This window comes from Papio anubis, chromosome 6 (genome assembly GCF_008728515.1).
Source record: "Papio anubis isolate 15944 chromosome 6, Panubis1.0, whole genome shotgun sequence".
Classification (NCBI taxonomy): domain Eukaryota; kingdom Metazoa; phylum Chordata; class Mammalia; order Primates; family Cercopithecidae; genus Papio; species Papio anubis.
In genome coordinates, this window is record NC_044981.1 from 163,442,094 (window position 1) to 163,467,079 (window position 24,986).

Sequence of the window (24,986 nt, forward strand, 5' to 3'; positions counted from 1 at the left end):
GAGGCCACTTAGTCTAGGATCAGGACTGCCAACACCTGCTTTCTCACTATCCCATCTGCCTGGTAAACCTTTGTCTCTCTCTGAACATTCTGCATTTCAGATTGTCTTGTAGACACCATGAAGCGAGGTTTTGCTTTGAGCCAGTTTGAAAATCTCTTCTTTAAATGGGCGAGTAAAGCCAAATATTCACACGCATTGATACAGCTGGCTTTTTTGGTAAATTATGTTGACAATATGGTTATTCTTGGGATTAAATATTTCACGTGTTGAACACAATGCCTGGCACAGTGTAAGTTCTATTGTAAATGTGTGTTGCATAAAACATAAATAGGATGTGAATGTGATAAAGACAAAGAGAGAAGAGGATTTAAAGAGAGAAGAGGCCAGGAGACCTGGGAGAAGACAATGCCAACAGGTTGTCTTAACAACACATGGAAAGTTCCCACTGCACAGCCCCCGGACGCCTCACTCCACGAGCGCAATCCCTGCACGGCAGGCCGAGACCGTGGGCGCAGCAGTCCGCCTGACGAGAGCCGTGTCATCACATATCTAGAAGGAAAGGGCACCTCCGGTTCTGGAACACACGACGGAGGCACATTTCTCTGGGGGCTCCATGTACATTTCTAAATACGTGTCAGTGCAGGGACCCTCTGATAAGAAGGAAGTGAGGCCTGACAGAAGCTGCCCTTCCAGTAACCCGGAAGAGACTGCTCTGACGGAGACAGGGGCTGGCTGCTCCGTGAATACACCCAAATCTCCTAGCGCAGGAGTGGCAAAGTCACCGTTCCAGGACACACCCGTGACCACACAAGGCTTCCAACAAGGGAGCAGCTGGCTAAGGAATGATGTCCTGGGGCTCTGGCCACATGGAACAGACCCAATCTGAGCTAGAGACACCGCCCGGGCCCACCAGGCATCGGCATGGGCGCCTGCCATGCGCAGAGCTCTTCGTCTGGACGGGGTCCCTGCGCCAAGAAGGCAACAGGCTCTGAGGGGTAAACGCAAGCAAGAGAGTCCCCTGAATCGGCGCCATCTGTCCGAATTCCAAGTATGCCTGCCTGATTTACCAGGGCACTGACGAGCTTAATAGAGAAGAAAAAAAAAAACAATCTGTGAACTTTATTCAAAGGACAAAACAGCCACTGAGGCGTGGGACAGTTCCTCTCTCCCCATGTACGCTGCACACACTCACTCTACATGGACCACAACATCCAATTGACAGGCATGGAAGGGAAACAGCAAAGCAAACAGAAAGGCTTGCTGTGAAAAAGCACACGCGAAACTTCCCTTTGGAGTTGTTGTTTAGAAAGCTGCAGTTTGTGAATTTCTCTTGCTTTTTAAAACAGAATATTTCCAAAACTTGGGCATCAGTGCTTGATCTTTTTAGGTGGGGGATAGAAGACTGGGCCATCTTCACAGACCCTCAGACCCCGGCTCTCAGTCTCCCCATCTGCCAGCCAGGCTTCCTGCTTGGGGGACGGCTGCTCCCCCGGTTCAGTGCAGTTTTGCAGCTGCTGGTCTTGCTTAGTGAGGCACAGTTCTATCTGACCAACTGTCTGTACTTCTTCATCCTAAAAATAAACGATGAAAGACACTTTAGAATTCAGATCTTGGATTATCATCAAGGTCTTATGATCATGAACTTTCAGAACTTGAAGATAACAAAAGCAGAGGCTCCACACCACAGGTTCGAGTTTCCAAGAACAGACCCCTTCATTTAGCAGAAGACTGACATGCACTAAATTGGAGCGGGTGGCTCTAGGAGACTCGCCTGTGGGCAGTGGAGCTGGGCTTGGGGCTTGGATCTCCTGGTCACCACCAGAGGCCAGCCTGGCAGCCCCGGTGAAAAGCCTCTGCTTTTATCTTAGAGAAAATTAACAAAGACACAGATACAACAGCACTCAACATACCTATTAAGATATTAGGAGAAAAAAACGGCTTTTGTAGGCCAAAAGGGCAACAGTACCCTATTGCTAAAAGAACAGGTATATTCTTGTTAAAGATAAGCAAGAAGACAACCCTGTCCTCGCATGCTGTCAAGGAACCATGCCTGCTCACACACAGCACATGCTCCCACAGACATACATGCACACCCACATACACAGATGCGCAGGCCTGTGCACACATGCAGAACATGCCCATACGTGCACACATACACACACAGCACATGCACACAGATGCACAGGACCATGCACACACACAGCACATGCCCACATGCATGTACACACTCAAAAAGGTGCACACAGCACATCTACACATGCATGTACACACTCACGCACACACACAGCACATGCCCACATATACAGACACAAATGCACAAATACAAGTCTGCCCATGGGAACTGTATGGTGAAGACAAAGCCATCAGGAAACTAGAACCTGTCTTCTTGAGAAAAAAAGGAAGACACAACATAACTGTCTAACCTGGCTTGGCGGAAGGCACTGGATTTTGGGTATCACTCCATATACTCTGGCGAGGGCATCTTTAAAATCTGCAACCTGATATTAAATACAAGTGTATTAGAAATTAAACTTCAACAGAAAAGATCTGACAGTTCTGGGCTATCCCAAGCGCAACAGTGGCAGGGTCCTGCTCTCCCCTGGCTGGCAGGGACAGAACCCAGCACAGGTGTGAGAAGGAAGCCCCTATCTCCACCAGCAAAGCAGAGGATGCTGTCATCCTGGGCTTCATCCCCAGACCACAAGCTACTCACTGCAGCTCTGTTTTCTCTCTACTCCTGTTTCTCTGGAGAGCGGAGCTCTCCTCCTCCCAGTGTCTTTCTGGGCCCCACACTCCCTCCCAAGCTGTCTCACCTGAAATGCCACCTGCCACAGCCACCCTCATCCACCGACTCCTACTCCGCCTTTCATGGCCCACAAAGCTTTCTCAGCCCTGCCCACTCTGAAGTCTCCCTCTCTCCCGACCCCCTTCCCACGGCGGACACATTCTCCTTCACAGAAGGCAGGCCCTGGGAGCCCTCAGGTACTGGTCCCAAAACTGCAAACCTAGACCCCCGTGTGCTCCAACCTCCTCTCGGACAAGGGGCCTCCTCCCCACTCTACTGAGGGAATCCTCCCCTACTGCTTCTGCCTCGTGCCTTCTGAGTCCAACCTCCTAGGAGGACACCTGCATCCTCTAAGCCTCATGCTCTGGCTTTTGGGGGCATTGAACTGGGGTCACCAGCTCCAGCAGATGCCTTTTGCCCCTTGCCTGCCTGTCTGCCCAGACACTGTCCACTCCTTCCAGGAAGCTCTCCTGTGACCTCCTGAGCACCTGCTCCACTGACCGCCTGGCTACTGGCTGCCATTCCTGCCCCAACGCCTTGGCCTCCTTCACACTATCGCTTCTTCTCCAACTGCATGGCCATGGGCCAAGACTCCCCCACCATGTGGCCTACTTGGAGGGTCTCTGTCCCTAGTCTCTCCCCAGCACCAGGCAACCACAGCAACAAGCAAACACCCCAGCCTACTCAGAGCTCAGCACTGCTGGAGGATGAAGTCCTCACGTCTGTGGCTCCCACCCGGCCTCTTCCCAAACTTCCTGCTCTCCCCCTGATGCCCCTCAAGTGGCAACTGGTCTCACATCTTCCAGCCCCCAGCTCTGCTCCACTGAGCCACTCCCCCCAGGGCCTGGGCAGGCTGCAGGCCTCCATCTCAGCAACGTATTTCCCAGGAAATGTCTGGGTCAGCAACTCTCCTGGGTTCTCCTATAGCCCTGATTTTCCCATAAAACAGATGAGTGGACAAGTGGCTGGATGCTGGATGCAAAAGCTGAAAGTCTCTCCTGACGATAAATCAAACTGCTTTCAAAGGACAGAACTCTGAGTATCCACCGTGCTGTTTCTGATGCCCAATCAAACGCCATTAGCACCTGGAAACAGCTCAGCAAGTGTGTGGTCGCTGTGGCTTTTACCACCACTGGAATCAGTTCCCTGAACGCCAAGTTCTGGGCAAACATGGCAGGCACATTCCCCTCATCTATTCGCACATGAGTCCGGGTGAGGACTGTGAGGGCCCTGCAAACAATCATCTTACGGCTTCCCGGGGCTGGGGTTGTGCGGGAGTCTGGAAAGGGCTGGCAGACTCCTTCCTCAAGTCCACTGCTCCCCACACCCTGGAAAAATGGCTGCACAGGTAAGCAGACACCACTGAGAGCAAAGACACTGTTGCCAATTTATTTCTCAAACTGTCAAGGCACCAAAACAATTGTTCAACATACAGCCATCACCCCAGAACTGCTAAAATCAGTGACTTTCAACCTTTTTCTAAATCTACAACATGTGATAAATACAAAAACTATCTCAAAGAATCTGACACATTTCTCTAAGGCAAGAGTCTGCAAACATTTTCCGTAAAGGTCCACATCGTAAATATCCCAGGCTTTGTGGGTGACACATGGGTCTCTACGGCAGCTACATCATGGGAGCACAAGCATCCCCAGGTAATAAAGGATTACAATTTTGTTGACAAAAACAGGCAACCAAGAGTGGAAAACAACTACTTTTTCTTTCCTTTTAAGAGACGTGATCTGGCTGTCACCCAGACTGGAGTGTAGTGGGGCGACCATGGCTCACTGCAGCCTCAAATTCCTGGGCTCAAGCAATCCTCTGACCTCAGCCTCCTGAATAGCTGAGACCACAGACACATACTATCATGCTCAGTTGCTTTTACTTCTTTGTAGAGGTCTCATTCTGTTGCCCAGGCTGGTCTCGAACTTCTAGCCACAAGCAATCCTCCAGCCTCAGCCTCCCAAGGTCCTGGGATTTACACCACACCTGGCCAAAAACAACTTTTTGTATATGCTTACCAGCTAATAACATCTTGTCATGCTTAAATGTCTATAGTTTTTTTTTTTTTAATCATAAAACAAATCACAATTTTATCATGAAAACAAACCATAAACATAAGACTGTGTTACAAAAGTGAATGTGACTCTTCAAACTGCAGATTCCACCTGCTCTGCCAGACCCTGGGGCACACGCTTCTCACAAAAGGAGCCGTGAATCTGTGCTTCCAAATCACTGGTCTAAGAAGCCTTCAGTTCATACACAACATACACAGAAAAATAAAATGCAAATAAAATCTGTTTAAATGATAATGGTTAAGTAGGAAGGGAGTTTGCATTGGGTCACTTTACAGTCCACTGACTCAGAGGCTGAAATGGCCCTGCTGGAGGTCCCCAGGGGATACGCATGAGAAAAGAAGCAAAAGCAAGACTTACTTGGTAGTAATTGATGGATGGTTTTATCCCCAATTTTAGGAGCACACTAAAATTTAAATTTTAAAAAGTTAGCTGTATAATGAAGGTCCATTTTCCTTTCTTGTTCTTTTCAGATATCACATTTCATGGCAAAAATTAAGACACTCTTAAAGGAAAGTGCTTTTTTTCTATGACTTTATGCAACAAATGTGTCAACATGGACAGCAAATAGATGGTTCCCAATCCCCGCCGCCTTCCCACCCCTCAGCACACACACTAACTGCTCCAGACACCCTTTCCAGTTCCTGACTCCTTCTGAGCATGGGATCACAGGGGCCACCACCAAGTGGAGGTGGCACACAGAGCACCACCGATTTGCCACACCTGCTTTAAAAGATAGCAAATGAAATTGGATTCCAGGCTTATCCTGGTAAACCGCATTTGGTCAAATCTTCAAACACAGTCATGCGCCACATTTCGACATTCAGTCAGTGAAGGGCTGCAGGTACGAGGGCGGTCCCATATGATCATATTTCTACTGTGCCTTTTCTATGTTGAGATATGTTTAGATACACAAATTCTTACCACTGTGTTACATACAGGTGCCTACGGTACTCGATACAGTCACACGCTGTACAGGTTTTAGCCTCACAGCAACAGGCTATACCACAAAGCATAGGTGTGTCGTGGGCTGTATCAGCTAAGTAAGTGCACTCCAAGATATTCACAAAATGACAATTTTATACCCCATCACTAAGCAATACACAACCATATGTTAAGTCCCTATAGCTTTCAATCGCCTCCTAAAGCCCTGCTACACAGAATCCTACCAAACTACTATATACAGAATTGACTTATTAAATTATAAAGGTACACTGTAAAAATTCTGAATCATTCCAGAACAATATCCTAGTTCCCCATATTCAAGCCTTTGTAGAAAATTCTAGATCATGATCACAGAGTGGACACAAGGACTTTGACAGCCTCTGTGGGCACTAACTGATTGTCAGACTGTCTTGGCCACAGAGTTCCTGGAACAAGGACTGAGATGCCAGGCCAGGGTCCTTTCAGCCCCAGACATGGCCCGAACCCACAGGACCTCGCATACCCTAGCTGTTGGTGTTGTATGAATAACAGGTTTCAGACTTTGCAGCAAAAAAAAAAAAAAAAAAAAGTAAACTAGCTCATGAATTTTTTGATATTTATCCTAAGTTTCAATGATCCTATTTTTGATATATTGAGTTTAATAAAATATTTTTGAAATTAATTTAACCTGTTTCTTTTTGCTCCTTTTAATGACGCTACTAGAACATTTTAAATGACATCTGTGGCTCGTGTTACATGTCTATTGGGTACCATGCTCCTGACCTGGGTGATCAAGGGAGTAAGGCAAAGAGAGAAAGATGTGGGGGAATGCAGCACCTAGCCCAGCACCATGCTTTCTGCTGAGTTGAGATGAGCTTGGCACTCATCCCAGGTCTTTATCTGTGGGTACTCTAGGACGTGCCATCAGCTCATCTGAGTCTATGGGAACCCTGAGAACTTTGCTTCAAAATGATTTGTGGTTTTTCAGGTTTGCTGCCTTCATACTATGAAGTGAAGAAAAAAATGTTACAGTTTTGTATTGTATTTTATTTTTTTTGACACAGAGTCTTGCTCTGTGGCCCAGGCTGGACTGCAGTGGTGTGATCTCGGCTCACTGCAACCTCTGCCTCTTGGTTTCAAGAGATTCTCCTGCCTCAGCCTCCTGAGTAGCTAGGATTAGGTGCACCACCATGCCCAGCTAATTTTTGTATTTCTAGTAGAGATGGGGTTTCACCATGTTGGCCAGGCTGGTCATGAACTCCTGACCTCATGATCCACTCGCCTTGGCCTCCCAAAGTGTTGGGATTACAGGCATGAGCCACTGTGCCCGGCCTGTTACAGTTTATGATAATTTGAAAAGCCAACCTATGAGAAAAAGATAATTTGTGATACCAGTTTACAAGGAAAAATGAGGAGTCTTAAATTTTGACTTCTTAATTTTATTTTTAGATTAAAATTAAGGCACTAAGAATTATAGATTTCCCTTGCAGAAACTAAGAATATAATTTTCCTATAATTGTTCTTTATAGGTTCTAGCAAACATACTCTCAGTAGTGCTTTGCCCTCGCAGGCCCTCGGTGAACATTTATTTACTGAATGAATGAATGAATGAATGAATGAATGAATGAATACAGGACCCATCATCCCCATCTACATCAATGGCGGGGCAGCACTGGGCCCTGCTGAATCCCCACAGGGACTCCAGGACTTAAGAGTTTTGCACGTGTCTCGTGTGTGTGAGTGTGTGTGTGTGTGTGTGTGTGTGCGTGTCTTAGTCTGTCCAGTGTTGCTACACAGGAACACCTGAGGCTTGGTAATTTATTTAAAAGAGAGGTTTCTTTGGCTCACGGGACTGCAGGCTGTCCAAGAAGCATGGACCCAGATTCTGCTTCTGGCAAGGGCCTCAGGAAGCTTCCGCTCATGGCAGAAGGCAAAGGGGAGCTGGTGTGTACAGAGATCACATGGCCAGAGAGGAAGCCAGGGGGTGGGGGCGGTGCCAGGCTCCTGTTAACAACCAGCTCTCTGGGGCACTGAGTGGGAACTCGCTCACCCCTGCAAGAGGGCATTAATCTATTCATGAGGGATCCTTCCCCACAACTCAGACGCCTCCCACCTCCACACTGGTGATCAAATTTCAACATGAGATTTGGTGGGGATAAACCAACCACATCCAAACCATAGCAGGAAAGCTACTGAGTTTCAACAAGTGTAAGTAGGAGCCACTTAATAAGCTATTTGTTGGATACAGAGATGAATTATTTAGAAAACTGATTTTAAAATTTTTGGCAGTATCCATTTATCCTCCTTTCTCTGTTTGATTAAATGAACTGGTTTATGGAGTCAGCCTGGAAAGCACCAGCACTCTGTGGCAGGGTTGGGACCGTAAGACCCATATTTTGAAACAGAGGGCATCTCTCTTGTTATCTCCAAAGTGGTTCCTACCCTTCCAGTCTTTCAGCAATGACAGACTTTCTTTTTAATTGTAAGTCTCCTGTGCTCCAGGAGCTACCTAAGACACTCTCTTGGTTAACCGTCATAATGACTTTTTTTTTTTTTTGAGACAGTTTTACTCTTGTTTGCACAGGCTGTAGTGCCATAGCACGATCTCAGCTCACTGCAACCTATGTCTCCTGGGTTCAAGCCGTTCTCCTGCTTTAGCCTCCCGAGTAGCTGGGATTACAGGCATGCACCACCACACCCGGCTAATTTTTGTATTTTCAGTAGAGATGGGATTTCACCATGTTGGCCAAGCTGGTTGTGAACTCACCTCAGGTGATCTACTCACCTCAGCCTCCCAAAGTGCTGGGATTATATGCATGAGCCACCACACTCAGCCCACAATGACTTTTGAACAGCTAATTAGCTACATTTTTTGGGTGAGAAAATGTTTCCTAAAATATTGCTCTTACTGCAAGAAAGCAATGCTTCCTCTATTAAAAACCTAAGATTAAATTATATAGAGCAAATTGTATACACAAACTATATACAAATCAAAGTGTATAGGTCTGTGTACGTTTCTTAGCGTATGTACTTGGTAGTGCAGATTTTAAGAGCTAGAAGGGACTGCAGGGTTGATGGCAACCTATCCATTTATTTTACAGCATGGAAAGAAGATCTAGAGGTCAGATACACAAATTGTACAACTAGTTAGTGTCAGAACCAGGATGAAAAGGCCCACCTAAAGCCGTGCGCTCTGGGAGGTGATTTTTAAAAAAGCTTATTCACAGGGCATTATTTGATGTAATCTTGGTCCCCGCTAACCGTGCCAAGCCCCTCTTCTATCAGCGCCTGAGCTCTATCCCACCCAAGTCGCAGCTGTTAGACCGCGTTTCATCAGATGACACAGGAGACCATCTGTGTGAGACAATTTTGTGCATTGAGGTAAAGCACATGTCTAGATAAGCAATGGAGGTTTATTCATCTTTTAAGCAGATTTAATTCAGAAACCTTAAATACAGCTGATTAGCAAAGGCTCCTGGTATTATTCTGATTTGAAGGAGAATTGCTCTAAAACAAGCTGCGTAAATTGCAAAAGCAGCAACACAGAGGCAGTGCAATCGCCTGTCATGTTTTTTTAGCACTTCACTGGTTTATTATGACCTCTTATGATGAAGGTCAGTGAGAACAGCTAAGACACTGACATACTGAAGCGTCCAGACGGAGAGGTAAGGGCACACCCTGGTTCTCTAGCAACCAGATTTGGACAGTGAGTGGCCTGGGCGTGGCCCTCGGGAGGCACTTTGTTTTACAAGTTCACTGGTTCAAGTGGTGACAACATATTCCCCTTCTCGAGAACTGAGGTGAGGGCAGGCAGGGACAATTCAGGCAGGTTTGGATCATTTCTGGGGTTTAAAGAACCCTGGCCAACATCTCTTTCCTGCCTGCTTGTTCCAGGAGCTCTGTGACAAAGACCCACAGACTTCCTGAGGTTCCGTCTTTCTAAGGAAAAGGAAACGACCTGTTCATGCACTATCCTTTATCAGGAATCATGGCTGAGAAAGGCACGCGCTGGTTGGAGTTCTCATTTTCCCTATGGCCGACTCTGATGATGAGATGGTGCCCGGACAGGCATCCCAATACTCTGCACCCACTCTGTGTGATCGTGATGTAGAATGATCCGGAAAGGCTCGGTAGGCACAGAACATTCCTCAGGAATGATCCCACTGGCCAAACAGTGCACATGCAGAAGCTGCTGGAGGGCAGCGTGGTCTACACTCACTCCCCTGGATCCAGCCGTCAGGCTTGGGAGACAGCAGGGATCCCCACTGGGAAGAGCAGCAGGGGGAAGGGCGCACCCACCTGTTGAGGTCCAGCTCCCTGTAGAGTTCCAGGCTTCTGCCAAAGTACTTCTTCTGGGAGTTGAGCGCGTCCACCTGGGCGGCACAGGTCCCATGCTTTTCCCACTCATGCTTCCTGTGAGGATCAGAAAAAAAATCTCCACTTAAAAGTAATGAAACAGGCTGGGCGCAATGGCTCAGACCTGTAATCCCAACACTTTGGGAGGCTGAAGGCGGTGGATCACCTGAGATCAGGAGTTTGAGACCAGCCTGACCAACATGGTGAAACCCATCTCTACTAAAAATACAAAAAAATGAGCCAAGTGTGGTGGCAGGTGCCTGAAATCCCAGCTACTCAGGAGGCTGAGGAGGAGATTCGCTTGAACCGGGGAGGCAGAGGTTGCAGTGAGCTGAGATCATGCCATTGCACTATAGCCTGGGCAAGAGAGAAATTCCGTCTCAAAAAAAAAAAAAAAAAAAAGGCAATGAAACTGATTCCTAATAAAAATGCTCAAGCATGTTTTCTCTTAGCACAGACCATTCCCGTGCAGTAGGCATGTCATTTCTTTTACAAAGTAGGAAGGATAAAATTCCTTATATGCAACATAGGCGATTATTTCAATCCCCCACGATGAAATAATCAGTTTCAGTTCACGTCTACAATTACAGCTTGCTCAATTAACAACAAATCAAAGCTGAGAAAAAAGAACACGATGCTGCCCTAACCCCCCACTGATTCACAAAGCAGCGTGTGGTCTCCTGCAGCGAGTGGGTGCTTCGCAGCCAGGGAATTTCACAGAGTGGCACAAACTATCATTTCTAAGCAACCAGCCACGGAAAGGCAGGACAGCTAATTACCAGGAAACACCTCAGGCCCATTTTCCATTTCAGCTGCTACAAATTATAGTTCAAGCATCCATTCTACATAGAGGACAATAAGAACAACTGAACAGCCCATAACCAAAGGCCTGCACATGAACGTAATTTGTATTCCAGAAACATGTGGTCACCGACAATGATTCCTGATATTTTACTGCAGATTACAGGCTTACAAAAATCTTTCACCTTCTTCATTTGGTTCTCAGAACTCTGCAAGGCGAAAATATCACTGCTAGTTTAGAGACAGGGAACGGACGCCCAGAAGGGCCAGGGGACTTGCTGAAAGGTCACTCAGAGCCTGCCCTTGAAGGCCACTCTCAAGTCCAAGGTCAGCGCCCTTCCCACTGCACTGGGCTGCCGTCCAATCCACTGCTGACGAGACTGACAGCCACCTTCAGAATGACCGGCGTGTCATTCAGATGTTTATCATCATTAGCATGAAAAGACAAAATGGGAATCAGATTTCCTCAGCTTCATTAGTGATGAATTCATGATGTTTTAATAAATAACATTCATGCAACCACTTATAAAGCACTTATATGCAGTCTTAAAAATATAACCTAATGTGCATTAATTCATTGGCAAAATTCATCCAAAATACTAGTTTTAAATAATTCCTGGCCGGGCGCGGTGGCTCACGCCTGTAATCCCAGCACTTTGGGAGGCCGAGGCGGGCAGATCACAAGGTCAGGAGATCGAGACCACGGTGAAACCCCGTCTCTACTAAAAATACAAAAAATTAGCCGGGCGCGGTTGTGGGCGCCTGTAGTCCCAGCTACTCGGGAGGCTGAGGCAGGAGAATGGCGTGAACCCGGGAGGCGGAGCTTGCAGTGAGCCGAGATCGCGCCACTGCACTCCAGCCTGGGCGACAGAGCGAGACTCCGTCTCAAAAAAAAAAAAAAAAATTCCTATCGACTTAAGTCGCAGAAAACGATGAAAAGTTGAAAACAGGAAGGATAAAAGTGGATGAGTAACTATCTTCATCTAGAAGACTTTCCAGAGCGAATTACCTGATAACTTGTTATATCCTATGGGGTAGAAAAAAAGAGATTATTTTAAACTAATAGAAATGTAACCTGAATTCCAGGTGACTTAGTTGCATAAAACAGAGGTAATTCTGCAGGTGAGATGAGGTGCGCCGAGCCCTTCCACACGAATGAGAACAGTTCCTTGCTCACAATAAACTGCAAATGTCAGCCATCATTATTCTTGGAGCAAGCTTAACTCAACAGATGTTGGAAATAGACTGATATTCACGGAGCTCGATGACATTCACTCACACTTCATTTGGAACTGGACCTTTTTTATTTTTAAGCATCAAAACGGTCAGTCACCAATGCGAAGTGACTCAGCGTGTTGCCCTCTATGCTGAGAGACACCCTGACTCACCCACCAAGCGTAGATGCAGCCAGGAGCGGATGTCCCGGGCTCACCCACCCACCGTCACCTGGCCCGCTGGGCCACAAGAGGCAGCCAATCCTCGGGGCCGGTTATGCCCAAAGACACATTCCACAGCAGTGCTGTGACACCTTCCTCTGCCCAAGGAGCAGAGGTGGAGAAGCCAGAGGCCAACCCCCATGGAGTTAGTCAGGTGACCTGAGTGATAGGCACAGGACTGGGTGACACAGCCCAGACAGGAGCTCCTCCCTGATATTTTGTATTTAGGAGCACTCAAAAATATAAGTATTAATTTGTGTGTGAGATTTATCCTTTTCATTTAGAACCAGGCAGTTTTTTTAAGTGTTTAATTCAACTATCAACTTGAAAATTTAAAGTAAGTCATCTTGCCTTTATCAGAGCACAAAAATAAATGCATACTTTGCCCACACTGTTTTGATTAAATGCTCAAGATCCAGCTCACTGAAGGCCTTTGCATGTTTGCTGATTTATTTTCAGCCATTTGGCTAGTCTGACAGACTCTATCATGGAACATTGTAACAACTGGAAAAATTCTCTTTCATATAACTCAGTTACCATACGCTCATTATCTGAAGTACACTGTGAAGTGACATACAATTTTTTTTCCTATCTTCTTCCATTTCAACTTATCATGGCCATTATTTTGAAATAATTTTCTGGAACACAGGCTGTGCAGAATAGGTGACTGAGACCTGAACCATTCACCATCCGAATTTTCATTAAGAGTGGTTCTCTGTACTCAAGGGTGATTCAATACACAGATTGAGGGTCCATGAATCCTAAGGCCACTTCACTGCCACACCGATGAACCAGGAAGACGGACATCACTTCCATTTCATTTTGTTTTAAAAAGCTTTCTTCTAAACTTAACTTTTAACTTTCCTGAAAATTACACACAAAAATATTACTAGGTTAACCTTCCTACCTAAAATTTGATGGGTTGTAATCTGAATTATAAATTGCAACATTGAAGTGGGAGAAAATAATTACCTTCAGTTAACATAATGTTAATAAAAGGAATTCACTTCATGTTATTAAAAAAGCCATGATTTTTAAAGCTACCTTGAATTCAACATGGCATTTAGGTCTTAGGCTCAGCTTCGGCTGAACTTAAAGGCACTTCACCCTGACTGAGGTCTCAGCCTCACATGCTAAGTCTCACTTTCTTTCCTCCCTAAGTCATAGGCATGAGATCATCATCTTAGAAGACATCTTTTTTTTTGAGATGGAATCTTGCCCTGTCACCTGGGCTGGAGTACGGTGGCATGATCTCGGCTCACTGCAACCTCCACCTACTGAGTTCAATTGATTCTCTTGCCTCAGACTCCCAAGTAGCTGGGATTACAAGTGTACGCCACCGTGCCCAGCTAAATTTTGTATTTTTAGTAGAGATGGAGTTTTGCCATGTTGGCCAGGATGGTCTTGAACTCCTGACCTCAAGTGATCCACCTGCCTTAGCCTTCCAGAGTGCTGGGATTACAGATGTGAACTGCTGTGGCTGTTCTCTTTTTTCTTAATGTATTTCAAGACCGGAGCACAATTTCCTTAAGAAATATTCTCTCCTGTCTGATATAGACTAATTCTTAGATATGCAAGCATTTGACTTTGTTGAGCCTCAGAAGAGAAAATTTGTTTCTTTCTTTTTTTTTTTTTTTTGAGACAGGGTCTCACCTCCCCGCCACCCCAGCACCCAGGCTAGTTATCACCCCAGCTGATCACAGCTCATTGCAACCTTGAGCTTCTGGGACCACAGACACACAATACCACATCTGGCTGACTTTTTAAGTTTTTGGTAGAGACGGCATTTTGTCATATTGCCAGGCTGGTCTCGAACTCCTGGACTCAAGCAATCCACCCACCTCAGCCTCCCAAAGTGCCAGGATTATAGGCATGAGCCATTGTGACTGGCTGAGAAAAGTTTTCAAGCAAAGTAATAAATATCACATAGGTTAGAAAACAGGCTTATAAGGTAAATTCCACTTGCTTTCATTTTTTTATACACTGGAGAAAGGCACCAAAAATGCCATAACAGAATCATATCTCATAAAAGGTTGTTCAAACTGCTCAGCCCCATAAGACAGATTCTGTTATCTTGCTTCCCACACAGTTTCCACTTAGAGCGATTCATCACGCTCCCCACACCCGCTCAGACAGCAATCAAGACAGCAATCAGAGGCTGGGACTTACCAGAAGCGGCTGCGATTGGGAAACGAGTGAATTACATCAGGCCAATATGCCTTCATTTCTGGCAAAAGATCCTATGCATTAAAATAAAAAAATAAATAAAAGAAGTATATGCAGGATCTTAATAATAAACTCCAAACCCAGAAGGTAAATTTGATAAACTGACACATTCAAAGAATTGAGCTCTGCTAATTAACAATACTTGGGTAAGTAAAATAACCGTATACTTATTTTGTACAAAGTGTTTGTTAAGATATAGCTACAAGTGCAATTTGAATAATCATAAAACTGCACATGAAAATACAAGCTCTTACAGGTGAAGGGATAAGGTGTACATCCAAACAATGGAATATTTGCAGCAACAAAAACCAATGAACTATCAAGCCATGAAAAGCCATTGGAGGAACTGTAAACATATATTGCTAGTGAAAGAGGCCAATCTGCAGAGGCTCCATACTGTATGATTCCGATGATGTGACAATTTGGAAAAGGTAGTCTTAAGAGACAAAAATGAGATTTGCGGTTGCTGGGGGTTCAAGGGGAGGAAAGAAGGGGAGGTATGGCTCAGGGGGTCTGAGGCCAGGGGCTGCTCTGCATCGCACTGGGTGGGACTTGTTCTCCTGCATTTGTCCAAAGCCACACAACCGCACAACACAGGAGTAAACCCTAATGTTAACGCTAAACTTTATTTAATAATAAAGTACCAGTATCAGTTCATTAATTGTAACAAATGTAACACACTATAGAAGATGTTAATGATTGGGAGATTTGAGGGGGAAGGGAGTGAACTGTCTATAATCTCCATCCAATTTTTCTGTAAACCTAAAACTGTTCTAAAAACAACATCAGCTGGACGCGGTGGCTCACGCCTGTAATCCCAGCACTTTGGGAGGTTGATGGAGGTGGATCAGAAAGTCAGGAGATCAAGACCCTCCTGGCCAACCTGGTGAAACCCTGTCTCTACCAAAAACACAAAAATTAGCTGGGCATGGTGGCACATGCCTGTAATCCCAGCTACTTGGGAGGCTGAGGCAGAAGAATCACCTCAACCAGGGAGGCAGAGGTTGCAGTGAGCCAAGACCGAGCCAGGGCCCTCCAGCCTGGCGACAGAGTGAGACTCCGTCTTAAAAAACAAACAATAAACCATCAATTAAAACAAACAAACAAAGGACAAGCTCTTCTTTTCCCAGAGAAGAGCTTGTGTGAGCTGGGCAGCCTGGGCTCCACACTGCACTGGTCATGCTAAATTCAACAGAACTGGAGTTTACTTTTCAATTTCTACACACCCTCTACACCAAAAAAACCCAATAACAAACTTCGGATAACTTCATTTTTCTTCCCTTTCTCCTGTTTTCCAGCACCCTATATAAGGGTTTTTTCCTCAGCCCATTTGTAATGCGGCCCCCACCAGACAGCCCCTGCCCGTGTGGGCGCAGCTCTGACCCCCTGCAGCCCCCACCCCGCCTCTCCTGCCCGACCATGCTGGCTTCAGCCCCATCAGCCCTCAGGATGATCTAGGCCACGATATGATTGACTGTGCAAACTGGGCTACTTCCGTTTGGGTCAATGCAAAGTTGGACCTATCACCACACAACGAGGAAGCCAGGACTACTCTGAGGAGCGGCGGCTCAGGCCACCACAGACCCATGACCCGCCACCCCCACCCAAAAGGCGTTTCAGCCTTCCTGTCCTGGATGCCCCGGGAGATGCAGTCCCATGGTGCCTCTGCACGAATCTCTCCTCCCCCGGGTTTCTGCCTTTCCCGGCTGCAGGCACACATGCCCCTTTTCACCTGGCTGTTATCACGGGGTTCCACCAGCCCCTCTGTCCACCAGGCCCACACCTGTCAGTGCTGTCCCCTTAAAGCCCACCATATCCTATCGACTCTGCCCTCCTCCTGCCATGTCCACTTATCAGCCCTGCCCCTTCGCCACCCACGCCTATCCCAGTATGGTCCCTCACCCTGCCACACCCCGCCTTCCATTCCATTCCATTCCATTCCATTCCTTCCATTCCCTCCACCACCACCCGCCTTCCTCCATTCCATCCATCCATTCTTTATCTGCCCGCCATTTGTTCATCATCACCCAGATCCGCCTAAATCAATTCTCACCATCTTGCCCTTGTCAATTCAATCGTCGTCGTCATGCGTATCGGTTGTACATCATGCGAACGATCGGTTCATCGGTAGAAAATGGTATCGCCCGGATCTCAATCCGGACCTCTTTGCATCTGTACTTGCGCCGCCATAATCGGTCATAATCATCATCATCGCTTGCCATCGTTTATCGGCGCACATCACTTACCGCCTGGGCTCGGTGCACTCAATCCTCGGATCCGCCTCAATCAATTCCTTATCACTTCACCCGCCACTTTAATCGATTTTCCACTCACACCCACACCTGTCAGCCCTGCCCCCTCACCCACCCACACCCACAACTGTCAGCCCTGCTCCCTCACCTACCCAGGTCCACACCTGTCAGCCCTACACCCTCACCCACCCACACCCACACCTGTCAGCCCTGCTCCCTCACCCACCCACACCCACACCTGTCAGCCCTGCCCCCTCACCCACCCACACCCACACCTGTCAGCCCTGCTCCCTCACCTACCCAGGTCCACACCTGTCAGCCCTACACCCTCACCCACCCACACCCACACCTGTCAGCCCTGCTCCCTCACTCACTCACACCCACACCTGTCAGCCCTGCCCCTCACCCACCCACACCCACAACTGTCAGTCTCTGTTCTCATTCCACGGTTCATACTCTGTTGCCTTTACCTTTACTCACTTATTACACTCCCCATTAATTTTGTTGCCTTGTTCTTTCACTTTACTCTTCATACCTTATTACACTCTGTTGCCGTCGTTTCTTTACTCCACTCTATTACCTCCATGTTCCCGCTTTTCGTTAGCGCCTTTGTTTCACTCTGCATCTTTAATTTGCCGCCTTTACACCTTTACCTACCTATTATTCTTATTAATTTGTTGCCTTGTTCACTTCATTTCTATATTCTACATTCTGTTTTGCCTTGTTTTATTACTAATTGTTGCCTTGTTTTTGTTTATTTAGGTTCATAATTTGTTGCCTTTATAACCCTCACCCACCCACACCCACACCACACCCGTCAGCCCCTGCTCCCTCACCACCACCACCCACGCCCCGCCAGCCCTGTCCCCAACCACCCATGTCCACCTGTCACGCTTGCCCTACATCACTCCACAATCCCACACCTGTCAGCCCTGGCCTCTCATCCACCCATGTCCACAGACCCATGTACATCCCTACACCTGTCATTTCGATTCACCATCCTCATGCTAATTATGCCTAAAGCCACCTTTCCTCTGACCCTGAAGATCCTCTATGTCACCACCTGGAGGTCTCAAGGGCACTTCAAACTCAACATATCCTGAAGTGGCCTCTTCATCACGCCTCCCCAGAGCCCATTCCCTGCAGTGAGTCCTGGAGAAAAGGAGGAGAGTCTGCGTGAGGAGCTACAGACAGCACCAGGCTCTGGGGTATCCCTTCTAAGTCTCATGGCCGTCCCCAGCCTCTTGGCTTATCCCACTGAAGGTCTTCATGGGGAGGAAAAAGAAAACAATTCCATACGGATTAGAATTTGTGGGCTGGGTGCGGTGGCTCACACCTGTAATCCCAGCACTTTGGGAGGCCAAGGTGGGTAGATCCTGAGGTTAGGGTTCAGGAATATTGACAACATGGGGCTCCTAAAAATAAAATTAGCTGGGTGTGGTGGCACATCCTGTAATCCTAGCTACTCGGGGAGGCTGAGGTGGGAGAATCACTTGAGATCCCTGGGAGGCAGAGGTTGCTGTAAATAAAGATGCACCATTGCCTCCAGCCCTGGGCAATAAAATGGCTCTGCCAGAAAGAGAAAGAAAAGGAAGAAGGAAGAAAGGAAGAGAAGACAGGAGAGGAACAGGAGAGACAGGAGAGACAGGGAAGACAGAAAGACAGAAAGACAGAAAGACAGAAAGACAGAAAGATGAAAAGAACATGGTGGGTTGTCATGTGAATGCTACCATTCGGAAGGACCCACAACTTCCACAAATCCTTCCATTCTACCACATATTTTAAAGAAGGCCCCAGTTACCACCGCCTCCCTGGGTCCAGGACCAGTTACCCTGACATATACTGGTTACACACAGGAACTGCTGGCACCCCTAAGGAAAGATGAGAGTGCATGCAGTGAAGAACTCCATTATGCCATATGAGGTACGGGTATCTCAAAGGAACGCCTCTGCTAGTATCTCTAACAAATTCCCACCCTGTGAGCTTTCTTTAATCAAGCTCTTGTACTGGAAAGGCCCAGCATGTCCACCCTGCTCAGAAACCCGTTCACCAGATAGGACAGCCCCAGGCCTGTGCTCTCTGAGCCTCAGCTGTCTGGAGATGCCTGGCAATATAGCACACCAACCGGATTCCCACGTGAGCCATCTGACCCAGGAGTCCTGGGACCTAGGATGAGGTGGGGCTGGCGGGCGAGCGTCAGGATCTGCACAAGGTTGGCACGGGGGAGTGTCAGGGCTTGCTCTGGTTGGAGCCCCTCGCTCAGGCCCCTCATGCAGTGGCTTGGGCACAAGGCAGGGGAGGGGAGGGAAGGAGAGGGGAAAGGTCAGTTGGTGTAATTTGTGGGGTTGAGATAGCAATACTTACTAAAACAGCACCAAGGGCTCAATCCTGGTGAATACATTCATGACCCCATAATTTTAAAGATGACTTTGAAGATACATGTGTGAAGAAAAGAGTTAATCTAGGTCAACACTCTGCAGTAGAAATATAATTAAAAATCAATACCTTAATCTCTTCTAAATTGAAGGGCCACGATCTATTACATCCTTCACTTTTATCAGGCCTGGAAATTCAAATTTAAAAGAGAAAATAAGAAATATGAGTCTTGGTTGGGGTGGCTTCTACATGACCTTAGTCTGCAAAGCATAAAAAGAGAAATTCTAATTGGGAATTCCTTATCCCATGCAGGACGCTTAAGAAAGAAGACACAGGTAAGAGTAGTCAGAGTTCGAATTTCTTTAGAAGAGAAAAAAAATTGTGTTAAGAGCATCCAGGAGTAATGCAAACAGGCCGCTGCTTAGTAAAGGAAACGCAATGGATGGCCTAGTAGCACCTAGGAGCGGGGGCTCTGGGGTTGCCCTGACTGGGTTGATAGAAACCTCTGCTGTTCCCTAGCACCGGGATCTAAGTAAGCTGACCCCTGGCCAATCTCCATGCCACAGATCCAGCATGAGAACAGCGAGAGTCTGTTCCTTTCAATGGTGAGAAGGACTCCAGGAGATGACAAATGTAACATGTCAGAAAGTACCTAGCGTATGACAGAAGATCAGCTAGCAGGATTTTCATTTCATTTTTAGTAGCAAACACACTTACACTGTCTAGAACTTTAACTCCATCCTCACACATCTAATTCTGGACATATCAACTCTGACTCTTGAGTGCTGCTTACTCCACAAGGTCACCAACTTCCTAAGACCCCAACCCCTCAGAGCCCCAAAGAGGCCAGGGAGGAGAGTGTCTTCAGGGTCAACAGCTGGACCAGCATCTGAAACCCGCCTGATTCCATGCACTGGACTGGACGGCATTGCAAAGCTTCATTCCAGCCTCAGAAATGAAACGGCCATGATGAGCAGAGGCACAATCAGAGCATTTAGCAACAGCAGGGGAGAGGACACCATGCAAAGTCTAGAAAAGCCAGGAGCCCCAGAGACAGGAAGTCAAGGTCATCTGACAAGCCTGAGAAGAAAGTGAAACCCGAAGCCGAGTAGCTACATCCCAATTTAACTTGTTTTCCACCAATCCGTCTTCCTAAGGAACCAAGAGGCACCAATAAAGCTAAAAGGGCCCTTTTCAATCCCGGCATCAAGGCAGCAGGACAAAACTGGTCCTTCAGATGGGGCGATTCATGCGCCCAGTTCAACATCATAAGTATGTCCATGTTAAATAGAAAAGAATTAACTAAAGGCAGACAAAACCAGAAAAATAAATTTGAGTGTCTCCGAAATGTGTACAAGAGAGATACTCACATTTATGTATTTTCATGCAGTTATTTATAATAAATCCCAAGAGAAGAACAAAATGAGAAAATTAAAATGTAGTGACCCTAACATGTACCGAGAATCTGTAAACACTATTTTAAAAAGTGTTACTGGCTGGGCGCAGAGGCTCACACCTGTAATCCCAGCACTTTGGGAGGCCAGGGCAGGTGGATCACCTGAGGTCAGGAGTTCGAGACCAGCCTGACAAACATGGTGAAATCCTGTCTCTACTAAAAAATACAAAAATTAGCTGGGTGTGGTGGAGCACACCTGTAATTCCAGCTACTTGGGAAGCTGGAGCAGGAGAATCACTTGAACCTGGGAGGTGGAGATTGCAGTGAGCCGAGATCGTGCCACTACACTCCAGCCTGGGCAACAGAGTAAGACTCCATCTCAAAAAAAAAAAAAAAAGTGTTATTGTTATAGAAAGATAGAATTAAAGAACAAGAGAATCAGTGTTCTGCTAGAAAGACTAAAGATATTTTTAAATAAGAATCTGGTCTATTAGATAAACTCCTAAAAATAAACAAGAATAAATACATTCAAGCTAGGGTTCCCAGAGAGCCTCTTCTGCCTAAGATTTAATTGTGTGAGACACTTGCCATAGTCCATGTATTGTCCAGTAATCCGGAGGGTCTCTACAGTCATTTTGAATTTTCTAGGGAGAAAATATAACAAGAAAATGATTGGTTCTTTATTAAAATACACTTAGAACCCTATTAAAATACATTTAGCAACTAGTTGCAACATACGCCAATGAGATACAGGTACTGTGCTAATAACACAAGCTAAAACCAGTGTTAGTTCACAATAAATTGCTTACAACAACACATCCATGAGGAAGCTACACTAGGGCTGGATGTTCTAAGCCAATCCTCAAACAACTGACTTAATAGAAACAGCCATTTTTGTTAAGCCATTCCTCAAATATTTGACTTAATAGAAACAGGTGCTTTTATGAGCTGAGCACAGTGGTTCACGCCTGTAATCCCAACACTTTGTTTGGGAGGCCAAGGCGGGTGGTTCAACTGAGGTCAGGAGTTCTAGACCAGCCTGGCCAACGTGGTGAAACCTCGTCTCTACTGAAAATACAAAATTGGCCGGGTGTGGTGGCAGGCGCTTGTCGTCCCTGCTACTCTGGAGGCTGAGGCAGGAGAACTGCTTGAACTCAGTGAACCGAGATCACGCCATTGCACTCCAGCCTAGGTGACAAGAACAAAACTGTGTCTCAAAAAAAAAAACAAAAAAAGACTGGGTACGGTGGCTCATGCCTGTAATCCCAGCACTTTGGGAGGTGGAGGTGGGCAGATCACGAAGTCAGGAGATCGAGACCATCCTGGCCAACCTGTGAAACCCTGTCTCTACTAAAAGTACAAAAATTAGCTGGGCATGGTGGCACACGCCTGTAATCCCAGCTACTCAGGAGGCTGAGGCAGGAGAATCGTTTGAACCCGGAAGGCGGAGCTTGCAGTGAGCCAAGATCGTGCCACTGCACTCCAGTCTGGCGACAGAGTGCGACTCCATCTCAAAAAAAAAAAAAAAAAAAAAAGCTGTTTTTGTTAAGCCAATCTGATGGGAACACTCATTTGCCCAGAGATAATTTACATAACATACACCTGAAAATACATGTTTAAGGACAAAAGGCTGAGAGTACCCTGCTAAACTAATGCTTGTTCAGGTACCAAGTCTAAGTAGATTAGTGAAATAATAAGTATCAAAAAGTTTGGAGCCAGAAAAATAAAAAGGTAAGAATAGGAGTATATCCTTAATCACCATCATAAAGATAAAACAATAGAGAAAAAAAATCTCAGCTTAGCATTTTTTAAGTACCTTCAAATTGTTTAGCTAAAATGGAGTTTTTCCAAAACAGTCATCCGGAAATACATGTGGGCTACGGAAGCAGATGAAGCACAGGGCATGCCTGGCCCAACACAGCGGGGGCAGCAAAGGAAAGCACAAGTCTGAGCCCAGAGGACCCGCCCGGGCACCAGGGTCCATCGCACCCAGCGCTCTCCCCGAATTTGCCTTTTGTGGGGGGCAGCTTCAGCTCACGGTTGATCTGGAAAGGAGGGGGAGTCTGGTTCAGCTGAGAGGTGTCAGCTACTGAACGCCTGAGCGGCAAAATGCCTGGAAACAGAGCAATCTCTAGTATTAGAAATGAGCAAGACTGGGCTGGGCGCAAAGGTGCAGGCCTATAATCCTAGCACTTTAAAAGGCCAAGGCAGGTGGATCACTTGAGGTCAGGAGTTCAAGACCAGCCTCGCTGACATGATGAAACCCTGTCTCTACTAAAAATACAAAAATTAGTTGGGCATGGTGGTGGGTTCCTATAGTTCCAGCTACTTAGGAGGCTGAGGCAGGAGAATGGCTTGAACCCAGGAGGCGGCGGTTGCAGTGAGCCAAGATCGCACCATTGCACTCCAGCCTGGGCGATAGACCGAGACTCCTCAAAAAAAAAAAAAAGAAATGATCAAGGGCATAATTTGAGCCAGATAAGCGAAATTGCATTTTCATTTGTCAACAGAAAAATCAGTTGAGGAAGTAGAACAGAAAGTCCTTACTGCTCAGTGCTAGAGGAAGAGGGTCAGAGGCCAAAACCTGTAACTTCACCTCTGCCGCCCAACTCCATCCCTCAGGGAACCCGGTTCAAAGCCAGAAGTCGGGCTCCTTTCCTAGGGGCACTGTGGAGAGCAAAGCCTGCACCACACGGGGCTCTGAGGGCTCTGCACAGCACTCGGTTCCCAGGCCTGCCTGCGTGGAGCTGTGGGAGAGCCCAGGACACCCGGAACCCCAGACAGCCCGAGCACCTTTGACACAAGCATCTCATCAGACAGGGCACCAGGGACGGCCCTCACTGCCTAGGAGGACACCTGGGCTGAAACAGAACCCTTCACCATGGCTGCCTGGTAGGAGATACACTCCCTAACAAGGACATTTTGCTACAGATTTAAAAAAAAATCTTTTTCTAAAGCCTCAAGGCAAAGATGTGTCTCCATGCATATTTACATTAGTGTGCAGGGACACACCCACATTTTGTCACGTAAGTGCCTCCCTGAATGCAGAGCAGCCGGGTCTCAGGCCCTGAAGGCAGATCCTTCAGCGTGGGTCAAAGACAGTGCTTAAGTTCGAGCTCCTCCTCCATGGTCCTTGGTGGTCCTTCCTTCCGTAGGAACCAAGGACTCCAGGAATCCCTCACTGTATCTCAGAACGCCAGCCACACTCCCAACAACTGAAAGTTGGTGCCAAGCAGCTTCCGGCTCCTCCTGTCCGCTGCCCCTACCCCAAGGCAAGGAAACAGCACCAGGAGCGCAACGTTAAGTCCGCAAAACTGAAAACGGGGCAATCTCATGTATAGAAATGAGCAAGAGCATAATTTGAGCCAGATAAGCAAAATTTCATTTTCATTTGTCATCAGAAAAATCAGTGAGGAAGTAGAAGAGAAAATCATTAACACTTAGTGCTAGAGGCAAAACATAAAGCCTGCGTGCTCCTGACAGAATGTGGAGCTAGCTCAGCAATACGATGAAACACTGTAGAAGTGTGCGAGGCACCCCAGGGTCGGCTTGATACACTGAGCAGGGCAGGCCCTGAGGGGCAGATCCAGGCAGCGTCCTGGCTCTGGGTGCTCCAAGGAGAAGGGCCCGGACACTGACGGGACATTGAAGGGATGTGGCGCATGGAGCAAAACGGAGCCAGATGAAGAGGGGCCAGCCTGGAGGGCCGTGGGTGCCATGGGTGCCAAGCACAGGAAAAGGAGGCAGGGATGCTCTTGGGTCCTCTTCACTCACAGGACATGTTAATAAGATGTTCAATAATGTCCAATACATGCAGGGATGTAGGGACCAGCCCTACAGGGTCTGTGGGTTTTTCTCCTCATGTGCAGAGGTGAGAGATTGTAGAAATAAAGACACAAGACAAAAAGATAGAAGAAAAGACAGCTGGGCCCGGGGAACCACTACCACCAAGACGTGGAGACCAGCCGTGGTCCCGAATGCCTGGCTGAGCTGTTATTTATTGGATACAAGGCAAAAGGGGCAGGGTAAGGAGTGTGAGTCATCTCCAATGATTGATAAGGTCATGTGAGTCACGTGTCCACCGGACAGGGGGCCCTTCCCTGTTTGAGAGAGAGAGAGAGGACACCTTACGCCATTATTTCGTCTTCAAAGACTTTTAGTGCTTTCACTAATTCTGCTACTGCTATTTAGAAGGCAGAGCCAGGTGTACAGGGTGGAACATGAAAGTGAAACAGGAGTGTGATCGTTGAAGCACAGCATCATGGGGAGATGGTTAGGCCTCCGGATGGCTGTGAGCGGGCCTGACTGATGTCTGGCCTTCCACAAGAGGTGGTGGAGCAGAGTCTTCTCTAACTCCCC

General features: G+C 47.0%; 1 protein-coding gene across 4 annotated transcripts in view; it reads right to left on the minus strand.

The window, feature by feature from the left end:
* Positions 1-1,089: 1,089 nt before the first annotated feature.
* Positions 1,090-24,986, minus strand: part of RNASET2 (ribonuclease T2) — a 29,126-nt gene continuing 5,229 nt past the window's right edge. Inside the window, exons 3-9 of one of the 4 annotated variants that reach the window (XM_003898394.4) lie at positions 21,216-21,271; positions 19,361-19,418; positions 14,547-14,617; positions 10,084-10,197; positions 5,221-5,266; positions 2,424-2,498; positions 1,090-1,571 (exon numbers count right to left, since the gene is read on the minus strand). In XM_003898394.4, coding sequence (XP_003898443.1) covers positions 1,368-1,571; positions 2,424-2,498; positions 5,221-5,266; positions 10,084-10,197; positions 14,547-14,617; positions 19,361-19,418; positions 21,216-21,271 — 624 coding nt within the window. In that variant the 3' untranslated portion in view covers positions 1,090-1,367. Of the gene's footprint in view, positions 1,572-2,423; positions 2,499-5,220; positions 5,267-10,083; positions 10,198-14,546; positions 14,618-18,980; positions 19,321-19,360; positions 19,419-21,215; positions 21,272-24,986 lie in introns of those variants that run through there. The other 3 variants (XM_021938054.2, XM_021938056.2, XM_021938055.2) reach the window with 3 other exon arrangements.